At 58.9% G+C, this 18,307-nt stretch overlaps 1 protein-coding gene across 1 annotated transcript; it reads right to left on the reverse strand.

The window, feature by feature from the left end:
* Window positions 1-1,742: 1,742 nt before the first annotated feature.
* On the reverse strand, window positions 1,743-13,750 carry CSRNP1 (cysteine and serine rich nuclear protein 1). Its single transcript, XM_036431907.2, has 5 exons — window positions 13,612-13,750; window positions 6,825-7,049; window positions 4,655-4,914; window positions 3,925-4,239; window positions 1,743-3,835 (listed from the first exon to the last, which is right to left on the reverse strand). Exons 2-5 carry the CDS (start codon window positions 7,024-7,026, stop codon window positions 2,915-2,917), a joined length of 1,698 nt encoding a protein of 565 aa, XP_036287800.1. The 5' UTR covers window positions 7,027-7,049; window positions 13,612-13,750; the 3' UTR covers window positions 1,743-2,914.
* Window positions 13,751-18,307: the final 4,557 nt, after the last annotated feature.

Raw genomic sequence — 18,307 nt, forward strand, 5'->3', positions numbered from 1 at the left:
GCACCTGGTCAAGCTTTGTTTACTGGCTGCACCTCCCGCAGCCTCTATCACTCGGCCTCGTGGGCTAACCCATCCAAACACTGTAGCCACTCTCCACAAGGGCTATGCTGAGAGGTCTGTACGGAAAATGATGCCGTAAAAGATTACATATTCAGCACATTTATGTTGCTGTAAAGCCTAGACCAGTGACTGACAAACTCATTAGTCCACAGAGCCAAATATCAACAGGACAACGATTGAAATTTCTTTGGAGAGCCACATTTTGTAAACTTAAACTTCTTCTAACGCCACTTCTTCAAAATAGACTCGCCCAGGCCATGGTATTTTGTAGAAGAGCCACACTCAAGGGGCCAAAGAGCCTCATGTGGCTCGTGAGCCTCAGTTTGCCGACCACTAACCTAGACTGTCTTCATTTATCTTTAAAAAAAAAAAAAAGCAAGTGGTGCTGTGGCTCTAGAGGGGGAGTGAGCAGGCTCAGTCTAGCCATGGGCTGTGTCCACAGGGTAGGAGCGTGCAGGGCCTAACAGCTGAGGTATTGGAGCTGCTGGAGGCTGCCACCCAGACCCCAGGCCAGTCAGAGCCTCGCCTCGCCGCCTTTGGAGAGGTGGGCTTTGGGATCACATGCCGAAGCAATCCCTACAGAAGGATTCCAGTGAGAGAGCAGATGAGGCAACTTGGGTGTCCACCATGAGAAGCCTCAGACCTGGCCGTCCCTGCCTAACTTGGGCACAAGGACAGCCTACCCCACCACAGGCCAGACTCGAAGCCCTGAGTCCTCTAGTGGCCACTGACCTCATCGCCATGTGGCCACGTGCATGCATGTCCCGAGGCAAGAGATGTACCTAAATAAGGTGACAAAACTGGTAAGAGGGGGGGGGGGGGGGGGTGCTAAAACATAAAGGCCAAAGCATGAAAACAGCATGGGAGTCACGAGGCTTGCATGTTCCAGACTCTCTCCGGAGTGCTGTACCTACATGAACTAGACAAGCTTAGGAGGTGAGCAGGGTTATTTGCACAGTCAGAACTGAGGACACCTGGGCACAGTGAGGAGGAAGTCATTTGCATAAGACTTCTCACTTGGTAGTAGAAGAGCTGGGATTTGAACTTGGCACTGTGGGTCCGTGCGCTTAACCAGTAAACCACAGAGAGCACGAACACAGGCAGAGGGTTAGGACAAGAAGCCAGGTGTCCTTGCTGGGCCCCCTTCCCAGCACTTGTGCAAATCAGGGTTATTGCTAAGAGGGAGGCTGACCTTGCTCTTCAAGCCCCCGGACCGGGGCTCACCAGGGCAGAGTGCAGCCTGCTCCTCTGGCCTGCAGCCCAGGCGGCCAGGGGCAGGACAGACAGGTCTGGCCGGTGCAGATGGGTGAAGTTCTACAGCTTCCTGTGTGTGGTGCTCACGTCCCCAGGGACCTCAGCAGCTCAGCCCCACACAAGGCCTCTACCCACCCCACCCCTCTGCCTGCCTCCACCTGGGGGAGGGGCAGTGACTTCACCCCAGGAGACCCCGGGGGGGGGGGGGGCGCGAGGGGCTCTTCCAAAGGGAGAACTGCTCCGGGAGCCCAGCCAGCCTCTTGCAGCTGGCACGGAAGGAGGCCCAGCATGTTGAGTCCTCAGTCCCCACTCCCAACACAGCCTCTGTATCCACGCAGCCCTGCAGGACCCGTCTCCCCTTTCCCCTCCCCTCCCTCCAGGGCGTACACCTGTGTTCTTAAGTCTTCCCACAAACGCAGACCACACCATTAAAAATGGAGCCTTTTTATTGGTACCTGTAAGTTCAGGCATAAGGTGTTCCCACGAGCACACAGGCTGACGGCCTCCTGGGTAAGAAGGCAGGCGCAGCGCCTGGGCTCCTTGGCACAGACACAGAGAGAAATGAATAAATTATAGTTACAATATCGAGGGACAATATAGAAATCCGGATGCAAAACTCATCACCAACAAACGGGCAGAAGAGCCGTAAGGCACCACCCCGGGCCCTGGCCCACTGGCCGAGGGAGCAGGCGGGCGGGCCGGGCTGGAGTGCAGTGTCCAGAAAGCCCTGAGATTGTCTTCCAGGGCGTGTGGCGGGCCCCGAGGCACTGAGGCGAGCCCCTCTCGCTCTCTCCGCCTCCTGCTTCCCCTTCCTACATCCATGGGCCCGGACTAAAGGCCATGGCCCTTGGGGGAGGGGAGGGACGGGGCAGAGGACAGGAAGTGGAGGGGGGCCGAGTGGGTCACGGTTGGTCAGTTCAGTCCCTCCTCTGTCCGAGGCGAACCTCTGCCTGCTCAGCCATCCGGAGCCAGGCAGCTGCCACAGCGGACACAGGGTTTGAATCCACATCTGGTCTGCACCTACGACCAGGCAGGCGGGGCTGCAGGACTACCAGGTAAAAGGGGGACTCACAGGGTCCGTGCCCCACCCTGACCTCAGCGTTGCCTGCCAGCCAGGGGCGAGAAGCCTAAGCTGCCTCGTCTCCAAATAAATTATGGAAATAAATTATAGTCTTCACAGTCCAGAGGATTCAGCCACCCGGGGTGGGGAAGGCTCAGGGTGGCAGAAGCCGGAAGAGGTAGATGTTTCCAGCCCTGTGTCGCTGTCATCAGGCTGAGAAACATCACGCCCTCCTCTTCCTGGCATGCGCCATGGAAGTGGGAGAGACTGGGCACCAGGGGCTGGGGGGCCGAAGGAGGGAGCCCCCTCCCACTCTCTCCAGCACAGCAAGTTACAAAAATAAATAATACATCAGAGTGTTGCATGAAAATCAGGAATGCCCGCATGGGTGCGTCAGCTAATGGGGGACAGGTTTTACATACAGGCCCCACAGAGCCCCCAAATTATGACACAGCAGCAACAGGGCTTTCGGGGCCGGGAAAAGGCACCCTAGTCCTCGTAACAGGCACGGGCCCCAGCAGGGATGCCAGGGCTGTGTCCTCACACCACTGGCAGTCCCAGAAGGAAGCCAGCGTCCTCGGCAGCTGGCTCAGACAAGCCCATGATGGATTCCAAGAAGCAAACGCCGGTGTCCCCGGGCGGGGAAAAGTGGGGTGCCTCCCAGTTGTCCAGGGTGTCGGACGCCTTCCGAGAGGCGTAGTGGGGCCCCAGCCTGTAGTCCGGCAGGGCCTGGAGCAGCTCGAAGGAGTCGCAGGAAGACCAGCTGAGGTCCACGGAGCTGCTCTGGCCGGCGTCCAGGCTGGGCGGCACCTCGGTGCCAGGGAGGCTGCCTTCTCCCAACCCTTCAAGGCCACTGTTTAGGAAGCAGCTGGCATCCAGGTTGGCATTTTCATCCAGGATGCCCGATGTGAAGCTGGTATTGGAATAGCTGTGGGTCCAGCCGGCCAGGCCACCGGGGTCACCGGAGCCAAAGATATCGGCGAGGTGGAAGATGCTAAGGTTGTCGAGGTTCCCCACGCCCCCTTTTTCCTCCTCCTCCTCTCCGCCCAGGTCTGAGTCACTGAACCTCAGGATCTGCTCCAGGCTGTCATCATCCGAGCCAGGCTGAAAGCCAGGGTCAGGCAGGGCCGGATGGGCAGGACTGTCGGAGGACTCGCTAGTGCCCGATGCCTCCGAGGAATCGGTCATGTCACTGCTGCAGCTGTGGTCTCCCAGCTCGCTGCTCACGGGGGGGCTGGCCAGGGCGAAGGTGGGGCCCAGGGTCTGCCCTCCAGGGCTGGGTGGGCCGCCCAAGGCAGGGGCCTCCAGCTCCCTGAGGCTCTCAGCCCCCTGCTCCAGCTGCAGGCGGGTGAGCGTGTGGAGCAGATGGGTCTGAACCCGCTCCTGGTTGAACTCCACGCGGCCCTTGGGGTTCTCGCAGCCCTCCTTGCAGCAGCCGCAGGGGAACGCCGTGTGGTCCATCTGCAGAGAAGGGAGAGGCGCCGGTGAGGATCCCGAGGAGCAGCCCCCCAGCTCAGGCTCCCGCTCCCAGCCCAGCCCGACCGCCGTACCTGGCACTTGATGCCTGCCAGGCTGCAGCTGCAGGTCTCGGGGTCACAGACCCCGTCGCAGCGACAGCCACAGTCCTCCCGGGACTGGCGCAGAGCCTGCAGCTCCCGCTTCTCCTCCCGGTCGATCTTGCGCACGCCCGCAGCCCGCAGCAGGGCCCGCCGCTTCCGGGCCGGGTAGGGGTGCAGGGAGGTCATTTCCTCCAACCGGCCGCCGGCCACGGCCTCCGCCAACTCCTCATCCACAGAGGCATCGTCAATGGCGTCCACTGTCAGCGTCAGGCCAGCCTCCGCCTCAGGGACCCCAGCCTCCGTAAGCTGCATCCAGGGGAGAGGAGGAGGGACGTGAGAGGGGCAGACATGGTGGTCTCAGTCCCCACAGCCACCAGTCATCTGACCAATGCCCCCTCCTCTCCTCCCCGATGTGCTACTCTGGGCTGGATGGACATCCCAGTGACCAGGGCAGCCAAGAGCACTGCCCTCAGGGCATCTGCAAAGAGATTTCCTGTCCATTTCATGGACACTGACACCCAGTGTCCGTCAATTCCCATCCTCCTCCCCAGTGAAGGCAGACAGACCCAGGTACTATGCCCCATTCTGCCCGCACATAATCCAGGCAGCAGGTCCCAGATCACGCCATCCCTGGCCCCATGCGTGTCTCTCCCCAAACAGTGAGCCATCCCTGCAAGGCCGGGTCGTCACTGTGGACCTTTGTGGGGTCTCTCTCTCCTACCTTCGCTCGAAGCACCTCCAGCTTCTCCTCCTTCAGGCGCAGGCGGAGCTTCTCCTGCCGTGCCCGGGCCTGCTCCTGGGCAAACTCAGCCAAGGAGAAGCGGCGGCAGGCGCTGTGGCGAGGGGCCATGCCCAGGGTGCAGCCCCCGCGGCTGGGCACGCTGGTGAAGCCCTGGCACCGCGGGAAGTAGAAGACGGTGGTGCCGTTGAAGGCGACGCGGCGCAGGCGCTTCCGGGGGGCCCGCTTCAGGATGGACGAGGCTGGAAGGCAGGCGGAGAAGGGGCGACGCATGAGTTCTCGGTGATACACAGCACCAGCCCCTGGAAGAGGACCCTGATCCCCCGCTCCTCACACCCCCCAAAAGAGAAGGATTCAAACTTAGAAGAAAAACAAAAAACAAAAACAAGAAAAAAACGAGGAGCCAGCCTGGCTGGGATCAGAGTTGGTCAAATTGAATGCCACTCCTCTCCTTTCATCTGGTAATAGCAAGAGGCATTCAATCTTGCTATTACCAGATGAAAGGAGAGAATTTATTTATAAGCAGATTATAGATCCCTTGTATAGTTTTCTAGTGTGTGTGTGTGTGTGTGTGTGTGTGTGTACATATATATATATATATAAATATATTATCGATTTTTTACAGAGAGGAAGGGAGAGGAATAGTTAGAAACATCGATGACCAGCTGCCTCCTGCACACCCCCTACTGGGGATGTGCCTGCAACCAAGGTACATGCCCTTGACCGGAATCGAACCCGGGATCCTCCAGTCCACAGGCTGACACTCTATCCACTGAGCCAAATCGGTTTCAGCTCTAGTTGTCTTTTTTATTGATTTGTAGGAGCGCTTTATATATGCTATTAGAGACATGAGTGGCACCTTGGCCTGTCCAATGCAATACATAGAATTCTTATTCCCTCTGTGAACTGAACTGGCTAGCGCTTCCTGAGCACTGTGAGCCAGCAGTGGTGACAGACAGCATCCTCCTCCTGTTCCTGACCTACTGGGAAACGCTTCCAGTCTTTCCTCATCGGTCAGAATCAGCTTTTGGGATGAAACCTATTTTTTAACCATTTAAGCAGAATTCACCTAATGTCTATCTTACCCAGAGTCTTATCTAGAAGGAACATTATGTCTTATCAAATATTCTTTCAGCATCTAGAGTAGCTCTTGTATTTTTCTTCCTCTGACACAGTCAGTTGGCAAACTGTGAGATTGGTTCTTATATATTAAACCATCCTTCTATTTGCAGGATAAACCCACAGTCGTTTCGTCAGTTAATGCACCGTTAGATCTACGTGCTAAAAATCATACTTTATATAGAACGCAGATATGCAGGCAGTACATAAACGAACATCATCTCTGTGCTCATAAAGTATCAGACGGGGGTGATGAGGGAAAACACAGTCTGAAAAGGCTCATTGGGGCCCTGACCCGTTGGCCTTCGGACTGAAGGGTCCCAGGTTGGATTCCGGTCAAGGGCATGTACCTGGGTTGCAGGCACATCCCCAGTAGGGGGATGTGCAAGAGGCAGCTGATCGATGATTCTCTCATCAATGATTCTAACTCTATCCCTCTCCCTTCCTCTCTATAAAAAACCAATTAATATATATATATTTTTAAAAATGAAAAGGCTCTTTGGGGCTGGGGGGCGTGATCAGACAAAGCAAGGTTGAGAAACTGCCCCGGGGCCGCCTCTGTCAGTTTGGAACCAGAACCTGCCGGCTCGGAAAGTAACCTTTTCACTCTGGTCAGGTAAAGCCAAGTGGCATTTTGACAGGAGAGGGACCGGCTTGACAGGCCTCGCAGCGGAGACGTGCGGGCGTGGGGCTCTGCAGAGCAGCTGGAAGGAGGACAGGGCGAGAGCTGGAGAAACGAAACTGGAGCAGAAGGGAGGAGCCGGGGCGGGAGGCCTGAGGGCCACTCTCAGGAGCTCTGCTCTGAATGTCATGACTTTGAAACGGGGGAGTCCCAAGGTCAGAGGTGAACGTAGCCACGACCATGCGCCTCTGGACAGTGGGCATTCAGTGACCACGGTATTCCAGGAAGGGGATGAGTGGGGAGCGAAGGCCACGGGGACACGGCCTCCGGTGGCTAGGATGGCTTGGCCTCCCGTGCACCTTTGGGGGGGGGGGGGGGTGCGGTGGGGTCCCCAGGGGAGTAGGGACTCACGGGTAAAACTCTGGGGGCCACTGACGGTCCGGTCCGGCAGGGACATCCGATCCCAGGGGCCCTCCTCTTCCAGGTCCCAGGCTGGGGAGCTTGGGGAGCAGGGGCCAGAGCAGCGGCCCGAGGAGGACAAAGACGAAGACGAGCAGAGCGAGGAGTCATCCTCTTCCAACTGGTCAAACTTCCTTTTCAGCGACCCAGCCATGGCGGGTCCCGGGCGCAGGCAGCCTGGAACGGGAAGGAGAAGGCTCTCAGAGGCGGGCCTGAGGGGGTCCCAGATCGTCCCCTCTCCCACGTACCCTCCGAGGTGTCCCAGGCCCCGGAGCTCTAGGTGCAGGGGGCACATCCCCGGGGGGCTCCTTTACACACAGGACCGAGCAGAGAGGCCCAAACCCCCGTCCTGATGCTCGGAGATCCCCTCACTCCGCCCTGAAGCCCTTCCAGGACACGGCCAGGCCCCTTCCCCACGGCCCCCTGCCGCCCACCTGCACAGGCGCACACACAGCAGACGAACAGATGGACCGACAGACCTCTGCCCAGCCTCGATCGCTCCCCGACAGGAATCCTGGGGGCTGACTCACGGGCTGGGTGATTCACAGGCCTCGCATCTGTGTGCTTTTGTGTGTGAGAGACTGTCTGCGCAGCCATGGCTCTGCTTCCTCCTCCTCCTCCTCCTCTTCCCCCCCTCCGAGCACACCCACAGGCACCCTGCCCTGCGCGCACACAGCAGCTGCGGGCCTCAGTCCCAGGGCCAGGCCGGCCAGGACACTCCGGGACACAGGCTGCTCTGCCGCCGGCCCTGCTTCCCTCACCCAGGACTTTCCCCGAGTCCCTCCTCTCCCAGGAAGGACCTGCCCAGACTTCCCCTCAGAAACCCCCGCCCCACGGGGGACATGCCTCTCCTGTCATGACCGCGGGACACCCAGGCTTCATGCCGCTTTCACATCGCCAGTTTGGTCTTAAAAGGTCACCTCCACCTGCCTTCTACTCTCATAGCTAGCCCCGTTTGTGTGAATTAACTTCCCATGGAAATTATTGTTTCTCATTAAACAAACAAACAACTCTTCTGGTGACACCGACCTGCCAAGACAATGTCCCCCTCTCTCCGGCTGGTAGCTCGGGGGCTGGGAGCCTCCCCAGGACACGCTGCTCCTGTCTCCCCTTTGCAGGTCTCAGTCCTCCGGGGGAATGCAACCAGACTCCCACCGTCTGGCTGGCCCTATCCGAGGGGCGCGGTGGGGACTTGGGGTCCCCTCCCCTAAATGCCAAGGCAAATAACAGTCCCTCCCAGCCCCTTGGGAATCCCCTCAGGACTCCGTCCTCAGGGCTGATCACCGCCAGCTACCTTGTCTCGGCACATCCGGTGGCACTCAGGCCCCCAGGAGGTCACTCAGAGGAAAGGGAAACCATGCAGGGGCCCCAGCGCCGGGGAGCCCCTCCCCCACAGCTGTCACAGGAAGTGAAAGAGAACAGGAAAAGCCAACCAGAAGGCGCCTGGCGACCTCCCCCCCTCAGGTGTCCTCCCCAGACACCCCTTTCTCCCTGTGCCCGCCTCCCTCCCACACAGCCCCTGCGTGCTGGGCCCAGAGGGTGTGCTGGCCATCCACTCACTGGGTAGGCTTCCTGGGTAAAATCCTCTGCGGGGACAGCCTGTCCCTGCAGGCCCGAGGGAAGCCAAAGAGGGCTGGCCTCCTTGCAAACTCTCCACACGGGGCCCGGGGGGGAAAGAGGACACACAGGTGTTTCCGGGGGCCTCTCGGCGGGTGCGTTCTCAGGCTTGGCACCCCCTCCCCAGGTTAAACCACAAACAAAAACAGCCCGGCTCACAGCTGACCTGCAGCTTCTCCCAGGAGCTGGGGGGACTCGGCGACCCAGCATCAGGTCTGCACACAGAGAATGACACGTGCGGGCCAGAGCCACTCACACACACACACACACACACACACACACACACACACGGGGACAAAGCACACCCAGGCCCGCTGTCCCTGCCACCACAGTCTCCCTACGGGGTCCGTCCTTCCCCAAGCTCCAGATGTGTCTACGGGGTGCTGAGTGAGTCCCGAATCACACCCCCAAGCCTGAGACCCCTTCCCTCCCCCAACGCCAACGCCAAATGCCCACTTGGTATCTCTGCCCGGCTGTTCCCTAGAAACATACAATCCTGCAGGCCCCAAATCGAACCCCCTGTCTGCGCGGGCCTCCCCCCACCCCAGCCCATGCCATCTGTTCCTCTTCCTGTGTTCCCTATCTTAGTAACAGCACTGCCACCCACCCGGTTACTCAAGCCAGAACCAGAAACCTGCAGCCATCCTCAACTCCTCTTCCCTCTTCTCTCCCTCCGTCCACGTCCCGCCGCACGTTAACGCGTCTGGCCCCCACCAGGCCCGGCACGGGCCCCGGAGGTATCATGGAGGCCACCCAGCACAGGGTTAAGGGCCTCGGCTCCAGAACCAGACTGCTGGCATTTAACCCCGGCTTAGCTCTCAATTAGCTGCGTGACCCCGGGTCAGTTCCCTAACCGCGGCACTCCACTCCGATCCTCTGTCAGAAAACCTCGTGGGGTTAGGAGGCTTCCCTGAGTCAATTCACGTCAAGTGCTCAGTGCCTGAGACAAGAATGAGCTCCTGGACACACCACACACACACACACACACACACACACACACACACACACGAATCTCACTGATGCCCCGTTAGATGAAAGGAGCCAGGCGCAAGAATGCATGTGAATGAAGCTCAAGAAAACGCAGACCAGCCGAAACCGGTTTGGCTCAGTGGTAGAACGTCGGTCTGCAGACAGAAAGGTCCCGGGTTTGATTCCGGTCAAGGGCATGTACCTTGGTTGCGGGCACATCCCCGGTGGGGGGTGTGCAGGAGGCAGCTGGTCGATGTTTCTCTCTCATCGACGTTTCTAGCTCTTTATCTCTCTCCTTTCCTCTCTGTAAAAAATCAATAATAATTTTAAAAAAAGATATAAAATTCTGGTACATTCTACAACACGGATGAAACTTGAAAACATTAAAAAAAAGAAAAAAAAAAGAAAAAAAAGAAAACGCAGAGCCGATCCCTGGTGATGCAGGTTGACACAGTGGTTCCTGGGGGAGGGGAGGGATGCCTTGGCAGCAGCCAGGAGGGAATCCTGGGGAAGTGGTGGGGTGAGGTTAGGGGGGAGCAGGCTGGAAATGCTCGAAGTTGACCTGGGTTGCTATTTGTTCCATGCGTGTCTAAAACCATAAAACCCACCTAACTGGGCGCATAAGATTCATATACTTCATGCATTTTCTGTACGTCACCTGCAATTTAAAAAGTTTATTGCCCTTATGTCTCCACCCCCACCGCTATTACCCACGTCCTCTCCCCACAGCCACTCTTTACCCCGCAGCCAGAGTAACCTTATTAAACCCCTATCTACCGGCCACCTCGGGGTTTAGAATCCCCCGAGGGGATTCCACAAAAGGCAGAGGCCAGAGCAGGCCTAGGGCAGCCCGTCCTCCAGGCTCCTCCCGTGCCTCCCCACCCCCTCTCACTCCACACTCCAGCAGAACTTGTTGCGCCCCTAATCGCCACAACTTGCTCACCTCCTGGCTCCCCCATCACAGCCCTCACCTCCCCACCTTGCAGTGGCCTCTTGCTCCTCTCCCTCTCACCAGGCTGAGGGCCTCCCAGCTTGGCTGTCATGGTGCCCAGGCCTAGAATGTAGCCTGGCATTGGGAAGGCAACTGAGGACCCTCAGAGGCAGACAGGCGGGTGCTGTGTATCGTGTAGAAACAAGATTAAGCACGTGAGTTCTCTGGGGGGGAGGGGAGGAGCGAGTGGTCAGTGTGATCTCATGCTCCTGTCACAGTCAGTTTAAGGGGGCGGGGTTCACACCCCTCCCCCAGCATGCAGCGGAGGGGTACCCAGAAGGGGGTGGCTCTGAGGGAGAAGGAAACTCGGCTGCAGGCAGGTGCCAAAGCAGGAGCCAACGCGTGCCTCTCCAGAGGCTCCCCGTTCCCCAGTAAACAAACAGAGAGGTCAAGGAAGCAGGTTTAAGCCTCGGCTCTGCCCCAGGGAGCCCCGCAGAATGAGGACTTAGGGTGAGGGGTTACGCGCTCCGAAGCTGCGCTGCAGGTTCCATGAGGAACCCCCGCAGGATCTGCAGGCCTGGAACAAAACCAGACGCCGTCTCCTCCCTGATACTCCCTTGGGGTGAGGGAAGAGGGCAAGAGCCACCATCCCACCTGGGAATCCAGAGGCTGAGAGAGGCAGAGGCAGGCGATAAGGCAAAAAGGCTCAGCCAGAGACACGGAGAAGCCAAGAAAGAGGAATGAAAGATAGTGGAAGAGTCCAAGAAAAGTGTCAGACAGTGAGTCAGAGGGGGGGAGGGGCCTCCAGCAGCTTCCCAGGAATCAAGATACCGACCGTGGCCCCGTTCCCAGGAAGCACAGCCCCCTCCGGGGTCCTGGGGGAAGGAAAAGCAGTTCCCGGGAGCCGGCTCAGACAGAAACACCACCCCCCCCCCCAGGAGCCCCGGAGACAGGTCGGGAATCAGAGAGAACCAAGCTCCTTCCGGGATCTGCCTGGGCCCCGGGAATCAGACCGCCTGCCTGCCAGCACAACACACACACACACACACACACACACACACACACACACACACGCAGGAGCTGGCAGCCCTGGGCGAGGGGGGCACACCTCCCCACCCAACTCACCATAACACTCAGTCCACACTACCTGCATCCAGGAAAGGGCACCTCACCCAGGGCACCAAACAAGCCAAGGCTATTGTGGGGGGCTGGAGGCGGTGGGGTTCAGGGGAAGAGACAATCTCAGGGCCTCTGTGCACTCCAGCAGGCCCAATGCCCCAGCCCCCACCCCAAGCTAGTATTGGGGAGCGGGCACCTTCAGCAGCCTCCTTCCAACTCGAAGAATCTGAAACATGTGTCTTTTAACCTCAGAGGCCCTGACCTCGGGCAGGTCAGTGTCCCCCAAGACCCGAGGCCCTCAAGAACCACTTCCTGGGAGAGAGGGAGGGCACCGCTGAGCACTGGGGGCCCTCCACCCCATGGGGATTGGCCGGAGAAACAGCCTGGGCAGCCCAGAGGGCGGACAGGAAGCCGTGGCACACCCCTCCCCCACCTCTCCCTCTGAAAGTGATCAGAGGGGGGGGCGGGGACAGTGCCTCCGCCTCGGCCTCCAGGGCCTGGCACTGGGTAGGTGCCAAGGGCTTGCTGGCTACGTGAGGCAATTGCTTCTGCAGCAGGGAGACTGCACCTGACAGCCACTGCTCCCTCCACCCCAGCCAGGCCTCCTCCTTCCCTCTCATTCGTTCATTCATTCATTCACTCATTCATTCCACAAATATTGACGGAACTCCACCGAGGTGCCAGGCTCTGCTCTGGCACTTGGGCACAGAGAGAGCAAGACCCACCTTAGTGGGGTCCCCCGAGGTGCTGAGCTTAGAGGATAGGGGTACAATCAGCGTTCACAAGCACTGTTGTGTGTGGTGAGGGTGGGTGGCAGGGGTTGGGCAGAAAGGGCACAGGGCCCTCTGGCAGGAAGGAGGTAGAGAGAGTTCAGACAGGGGGCACAGCGTGAGTGAGGGACGTGAGAGGAGAGCTGAGTGGCCAGTGGAGAGGCCCGGGTGGGCAGGCGCCCAGGAAGCCACGGCAGGGTTTAGGCACGGAGTGACCGTACCAGATTTGCATTTTTAAAAAAGATGGCTCAGCACGGGGACAGGAGGGGGTGTGACGGGGAGAAGGGACAGGACAAGGACACAGGAGGAGAAAGGGGAACTTGGGGCCCGGGTGACCTCAGGCTGCAGAGACCGGGGATCTGAAGGATGTGGGGGGGCAGGGGGAGTGAATGATCGGTGCTGGAGGGCGGGGGGGGGGGGGAGGGTCATCTGCACGGGGGTGTCGGTGGGCAGCGGGGCCGGGGAGGGACCCTCTGTGTCAGCAGCGTGGGCTCTGCGGGTGCCCGTGCCAGCGAGCAGGAGTGACTCAGTGCGTGCCGGTTGCCGTGGCGCTGGCCTCGCCCGTGGGTGCCGGTGGAAAAGCCCCCGGGGGGGGGGGAGGGAGACCCGGAGGCCGGGAGGAAGTGCGTGCAGGGGAGGGGAGAGGAAGTGCGTGGGAGACGGAGCCTGCGGTGCCCGGGGCGGCCGGCGGGGAGCTGCGCCGTGACTCACCGTGGAGGTGGCCTCCGCGTGTGACGGCGAGTGACAAACAGGTGAGTGTGCGGCACGGCCCCTCCTCCTCCCCCTCCTCCCCCCTCTCCCCGGGGTCCGTGACTCACGGAGCCTCCTCCCGGCTCATCCCTCCGCGCCTCCCGGCCCGCCTCCCCGGGGCGCCGGGCACGCGCCGCAGCCCCGGCATCCACCCCCGGGGGGAGCCCGAGCAAGACGGCGGCGGCTGTCACCTGCTCCGGCCACGAGAGGAACTTCTGAAAAGTTCTCCGCGAACTGGGTCAGGAGGAGACGCGCCCGCGGACGCGCGCGCCCCGCCGCCCGCCGCCCGGCCCCCGCGCGCAGCTCGTCTCCGCCGCCGGCGCGGGGCGCGGGGCTCCGTGGGGCGCCCGCGGCGGGACGGGGGACGGGGGAGGGGAGCGGAAAGCCTGCGCCTCCGTGCCCTGCCCCCCCCGCCCGGACCCCGGCCGTGTCACGCCGCCCCGGGCCCGCTGGGCCGCGCTGGCCCCCGCGCCCGCTCCGGGTGTCCCGGGGGCGAACGGCAGGGCCCCAGGCGCAGCGCCCCCCGGGCGGGACGCCCCCTCCCCAAAGCCCCGTCCGGCCGGCCCAGACCCTCGGCGCTTACCTGCCCGCCAGGCGCTCTCCGCGGACCCCGACCGACGCGACCGCACGCCCCGCCGGGACGCCCTCCGCTCCGCGACCCCGCGTCTCCCCGGCCCGCAGCCGTCGGCCCTGCCTCCCCGGGCTCTGCGGTCCGGCAGCGGCGGCGGCGGGAGACAGTCTGCGCGGCCCCGCCCGCCGCTCCGCCCTCGTCGTCAGTGGAAAACTCCGGGGCGGCCGCGCTGACGCAGCCCGGCCGCCGGCCAGGCCTCCCGCCGCCGCGCCCCGCCCCGCCCCGGAGGCACCGCCCCCGCCCCGCCCACCCCGCCCCTCCGGTGCACAGCCTCCCGGTCCCGCCCCGCCCCGCCCCGGAGGCACCGCCCCGGTCCCGCCCGCCCCGCCCCGCCGGCTCCGCCCCTGTCCCGCTCGCCCCGCCCCTCTGGTGCACAGCCGCCCCGCTCCGCCTCGCCCCGGCCGGTCGGGACTGCGGGCCAACCCTCCCGCACGCCCGCAGGTTCACGTGTGCACGCCCGCAGCGAGCCCGGGCACGGCCACGAGGCGTCCCTCCGCCTCCTCCCGGCCGCAGGCGCCACCCTCCCCACCACGCGCCCCGGAGCGTGGCCGCCCTCACACCCTGGCCGCAGCCGGCCCTCTCGCCTCTCTGACCCCGGCTGCCGACTAGCACCCCATCGCCTAAGGCCGCAGATTCCCGTGCCCCGTCCAGGGAGCCTCCGGGACGCCGGCCCCTCCCCTCCCGGTCCCGCTCCCGCAGTGTGCATCCCGGTTCTCCTCGGGCGGCCCCAGACCACAGTTGTCAGCGAGGAGCCCAGCCCCCCGCGTTCCTACCTACCTCCCTCCAGGTGGGGGGTGGATGGGGGCGCGGAGCTTCTGGATGGCTCTGCCTCGGCGCGGACGGTGAAGGCCCCTCTTCAGCCAAAGGTGTCTATGTATAAGGGGCCCAGAGGGGCGTGCCCGCCTTCCCTTCTCCCGGGAGGAGCCCTAGGAGAAAGGCGGACTGAGGGAGGCCACCATCCCGCCCTTCCCGGACGCCTGGGGGTCTGCCGCGGGCGGTGTCTGCACCGCTGGGGCCAAGTCCCCAGGGACTTCGCAGCGCCCTCAGGTCCAGGTCTCCACTAACTCCCTGGCCCCCCGTTGCAGGCTCAGGGCCCTCTCTTCCTACTCCCACCTCCATGTCTTTCATTGGTGTTCATGGCTTTTTATTTGTGCACGGTGCTAGTCACGCCGGCCCAGCTGCACAGTGTTCACTTACACGTGAGGTTTTCTGCTCTCTATCTCATTAAGTTTCTCCCAGGTTTATCGCTACCCTCCCCACCCCACACCCTTGATAAAGCTCTAGGCTGCGTGAGTGGATTCAAGGTGCCCAGTGAGCGTGTACAGGGAGGTGGGGCTGGGCTGCAGGAGAGGGCCGGGCTGGAAGTGGCGATGGAAGGGTGCATTGAAGGAGAAGGCTGGTGCATTGAAGCCTCGGCTGATGGCTGAGACAGCTCAGGAGGGCGTGTGAGGCTGTGGAGCTGGGTGTCCGTTGCTAGAGGTGGCTCAGCCCTCAGGGCTGTGATGCCCACCACCCTCCGCATCAGGCACTCAGCTATGCCCTCCCTGTGGCTGCCTCCTTCCTGTCTCTTAATTCTCTGGCCAGGTCCCCAGGAGGAAGGGAATCTCTGTGACCTGGAGTGGAGTTCTGATTTCTCTCTCTCTCCCTCTCTCCCTCTCTCTCTCCCTCTCTCTCTCTCCCTCTCTCTTTTTCTCTCTCTCCCCCCACCCCCCATGAGAACACTAGACCTGAGAACCCCACCAGCTTCAACATTCCTTGAATGAGAAGACCCTGCCAGGTTGAGCACTAGAGTTCCTGAGGATTTCTCAGGCTGCCTAGGTTTGCATCCTGCCAGGCACCAGGCCAGGGAGTTGGCAAGGGATTGGGGGGCCAGGGAGCCCAGTGGGTGACGGGGTTTGGGGCCAGGAACAGAGGAGAGAACAAGGGGAAATACAGGAGACTAAAAAGAATCCAGTAAGGGGTGCGTTTTCTCCAGAAAAGCCTCTCTGACCTGGGATGGGCTCGCCAGATGTTGCCCAGATGTTGCCGATGATGGAAACCATCTCCCTCTGGGATCCCAAGCAAGTGCTTCCTGTTGGTGGGGAAATAAGGGGTCTGTTCCAAGTCAAGCAGGGTGGGGTCTGGAGCAGCATCCATCTGGGACTGTGGCACATACAGGAACACACCCACACCTCCCCAGGGCATGCTGAGGACTTGAGAGCGTCCAACAAGTTTCTCAGGCATTCAGCATCCTTGGACCACCTGTTTTAGGTAAATTAAAAAAATTACTAGTTTTACATATTGTTAAACATTCATGACGAGTTCCCATCAGGAAGACTAAAATTTAAAAGATTAAAAAAAAAATAGCAGCAAATGCAGCAAGATTGAAAATTCACCAGCTTTATTAAACACTGTTGGGGGGAGGGGGGGAAGTGAATTGATAGAGTTTGGAACATAATTCGGCAGTTCCTACTAAGATCAAACATAGGTAAACTCCGTGACCTTATCATTCTTTTCCTCGGTATATACCCAAGAGAAAAAAAAAAAAAAAAAAAAGGTTTTTATGCTCACCGAAGGCCACAGGAATGTTGTGGCAGCTTTATTCATAACAGCCTAAAACTGGAAACAACCTAAATATCCAACCTGCACGTGGGAACAAATTATGATTTATCACACAATGGAATTTTACACGGCACAGGGGGGAAAAAAAAACACAAACACACACACACACACAATTGCATCATTCAATGACAGGGATGAACCTTTAAAACATTGTACTGAGTAAAAGAAGCTGACCATAAAAGAGCAATAACTACGACTCCAGTTATTTGCATGAAGTTTAAAAATAGGCAGCACTAGAGCACAGTGGCAGATAACATTACCTTGGAGAGTAGTGAACAGGAAGAGCCACCAGACAGTCTTCTGGACACTGGACATGTTTATTTTGACTTGGGCAGTGGTGGGACAAGTACGTACACGTGTAAAAAAGTCAAGGTCAACGCTTCAGATCAATTCACTCCGTACAGGTTTTGCCTTGGAGAGGGAATGACAATCGGTGCCCTTGTTTTCAGCCTCCCACCAGTAAGTCTACCTCCTTATCAATGAGGATACCCGAGGCTCAGCGTTCAGGTTCAACGGGGTAGGTTTCTCTCCCTATAAATTAGTGGAGCGGGGAAGAATTTTAATCCACCGTGATTCCTAGGTTGCCAGGAGCTGCATGTTACTTTGCATCTAAGAGTTTTATAGTTTTAGCTCGGTCTTTTATTTAAGAGTTAATTTTTGGCCAAAACCAGTTTAGCTCAGTGGATAGAGTGTCGGCCTGCGGACTGAAGTGTCCCAGGTTCAATTCCGGTCAAGGGCATGTACCTTGGTTGCGGGCACATCCCCGGTGGGGGGGGGTGCAGGAGGCAGCTGGTCGATGTATCTCTCTCATCGACGTTTCTAGCTCTTTATCCCTCTCCTTCCTCTCTGTGAAAAATCAATAAAAATATATTTTTTTAAAAAAAAGAGTTAATTTTTGTATACGGTGTAAGGTCAGAGTCCAACTTCCTTCTTTTGCAGGTAAATATTCAGTTTTTCCAGCAGCGTTTATTGAAAAGATGTTATTTTTCAAAATCAAATCAAAGCAGCTAAGTCCCCAGAACTTCAACCGCAGTCAGCAGGGACACTCTCCCATGTGCTGCCCCAACCCCACTACCTCCGAGGCTTATCTGGGAGTGCTGTTCTCTGTCCAGGACGGCCTGGCTCTCTGATGTTTCATCCAAGTTGTCTGCTCATGGCTAATGCACCTCTTATCCAAGCCTATGGATCTACCCAGAGTAGGTGGTGGCACCCTCGGTGGTGGGAGGGAAGGCAGGGAGTCTTTAGTGAGGCTGGGAGTAAGGACTAAGGTCCCATCTCCTTAGGAAGCTCAAATGCCCCTCTCTGGACAGCCCCACCCCTCCAGTCCTGGGGAGAATCTTGTCCATCTCCACCTTCCTCTTCCTCCTACTCAAAGGAACTTAATTCTCCAGGCTCCTGCTACGGATGTAGGTGTGAATGTTCTTACAAGGAACATGCTTGTTTATCAATGAGAGAGAACCATCAATCGGCTGTGTCCTGCAAGCCCCCTGCCGGGGATCGAGCCCACAACCTTGGTATGTGTCCTGACCAGGAATCAAATGGGCAACCTCTTGGTACATGGGCTGTCACTCAACCACTGAGCCACACTGGCTGGGCTAAACTGGAAGGCTTTTGAGTGTAGGTCTGTGGGTGAAAAATCCGAGCTGTTGAATTCTGGGTCAAAGGTTTTGACAGATATTGCCAAATCATCCTCCCAAAAGTTGCACCAATTTCACCCAGCCAGTAGTCTCTGAGCATGCCTGTTTCCTAACACCCTCCCTGGCACTGGGTCTTATCAGACTTACTGATCTCTGCCAATCTGATAGGAGAAACAAAGAGGATATCTTACTGCTTCAATGGGCACATCTCTAATTATGAATGAAGTTGAGACTTTTATAAGCCATTTGTACTTCTCTCTAAACTGCTGGCTTGTCTTTACCTATTTTGTGTTGGGTTGTTTTAAGTCTTTGAGGATTGAGGATGTCATACTTATTCCTGGATGGTTTTTTACCTTAGTTTCTAGTATGTTTTATTACCACACAGACATTCTGAATGTTTATATAGTTCA

The sequence above is a fragment of the Pipistrellus kuhlii genome, unplaced genomic scaffold, assembly GCF_014108245.1.
Source record: "Pipistrellus kuhlii isolate mPipKuh1 unplaced genomic scaffold, mPipKuh1.p scaffold_m20_p_11, whole genome shotgun sequence".
Lineage (NCBI taxonomy): Eukaryota > Metazoa > Chordata > Mammalia > Chiroptera > Vespertilionidae > Pipistrellus > Pipistrellus kuhlii.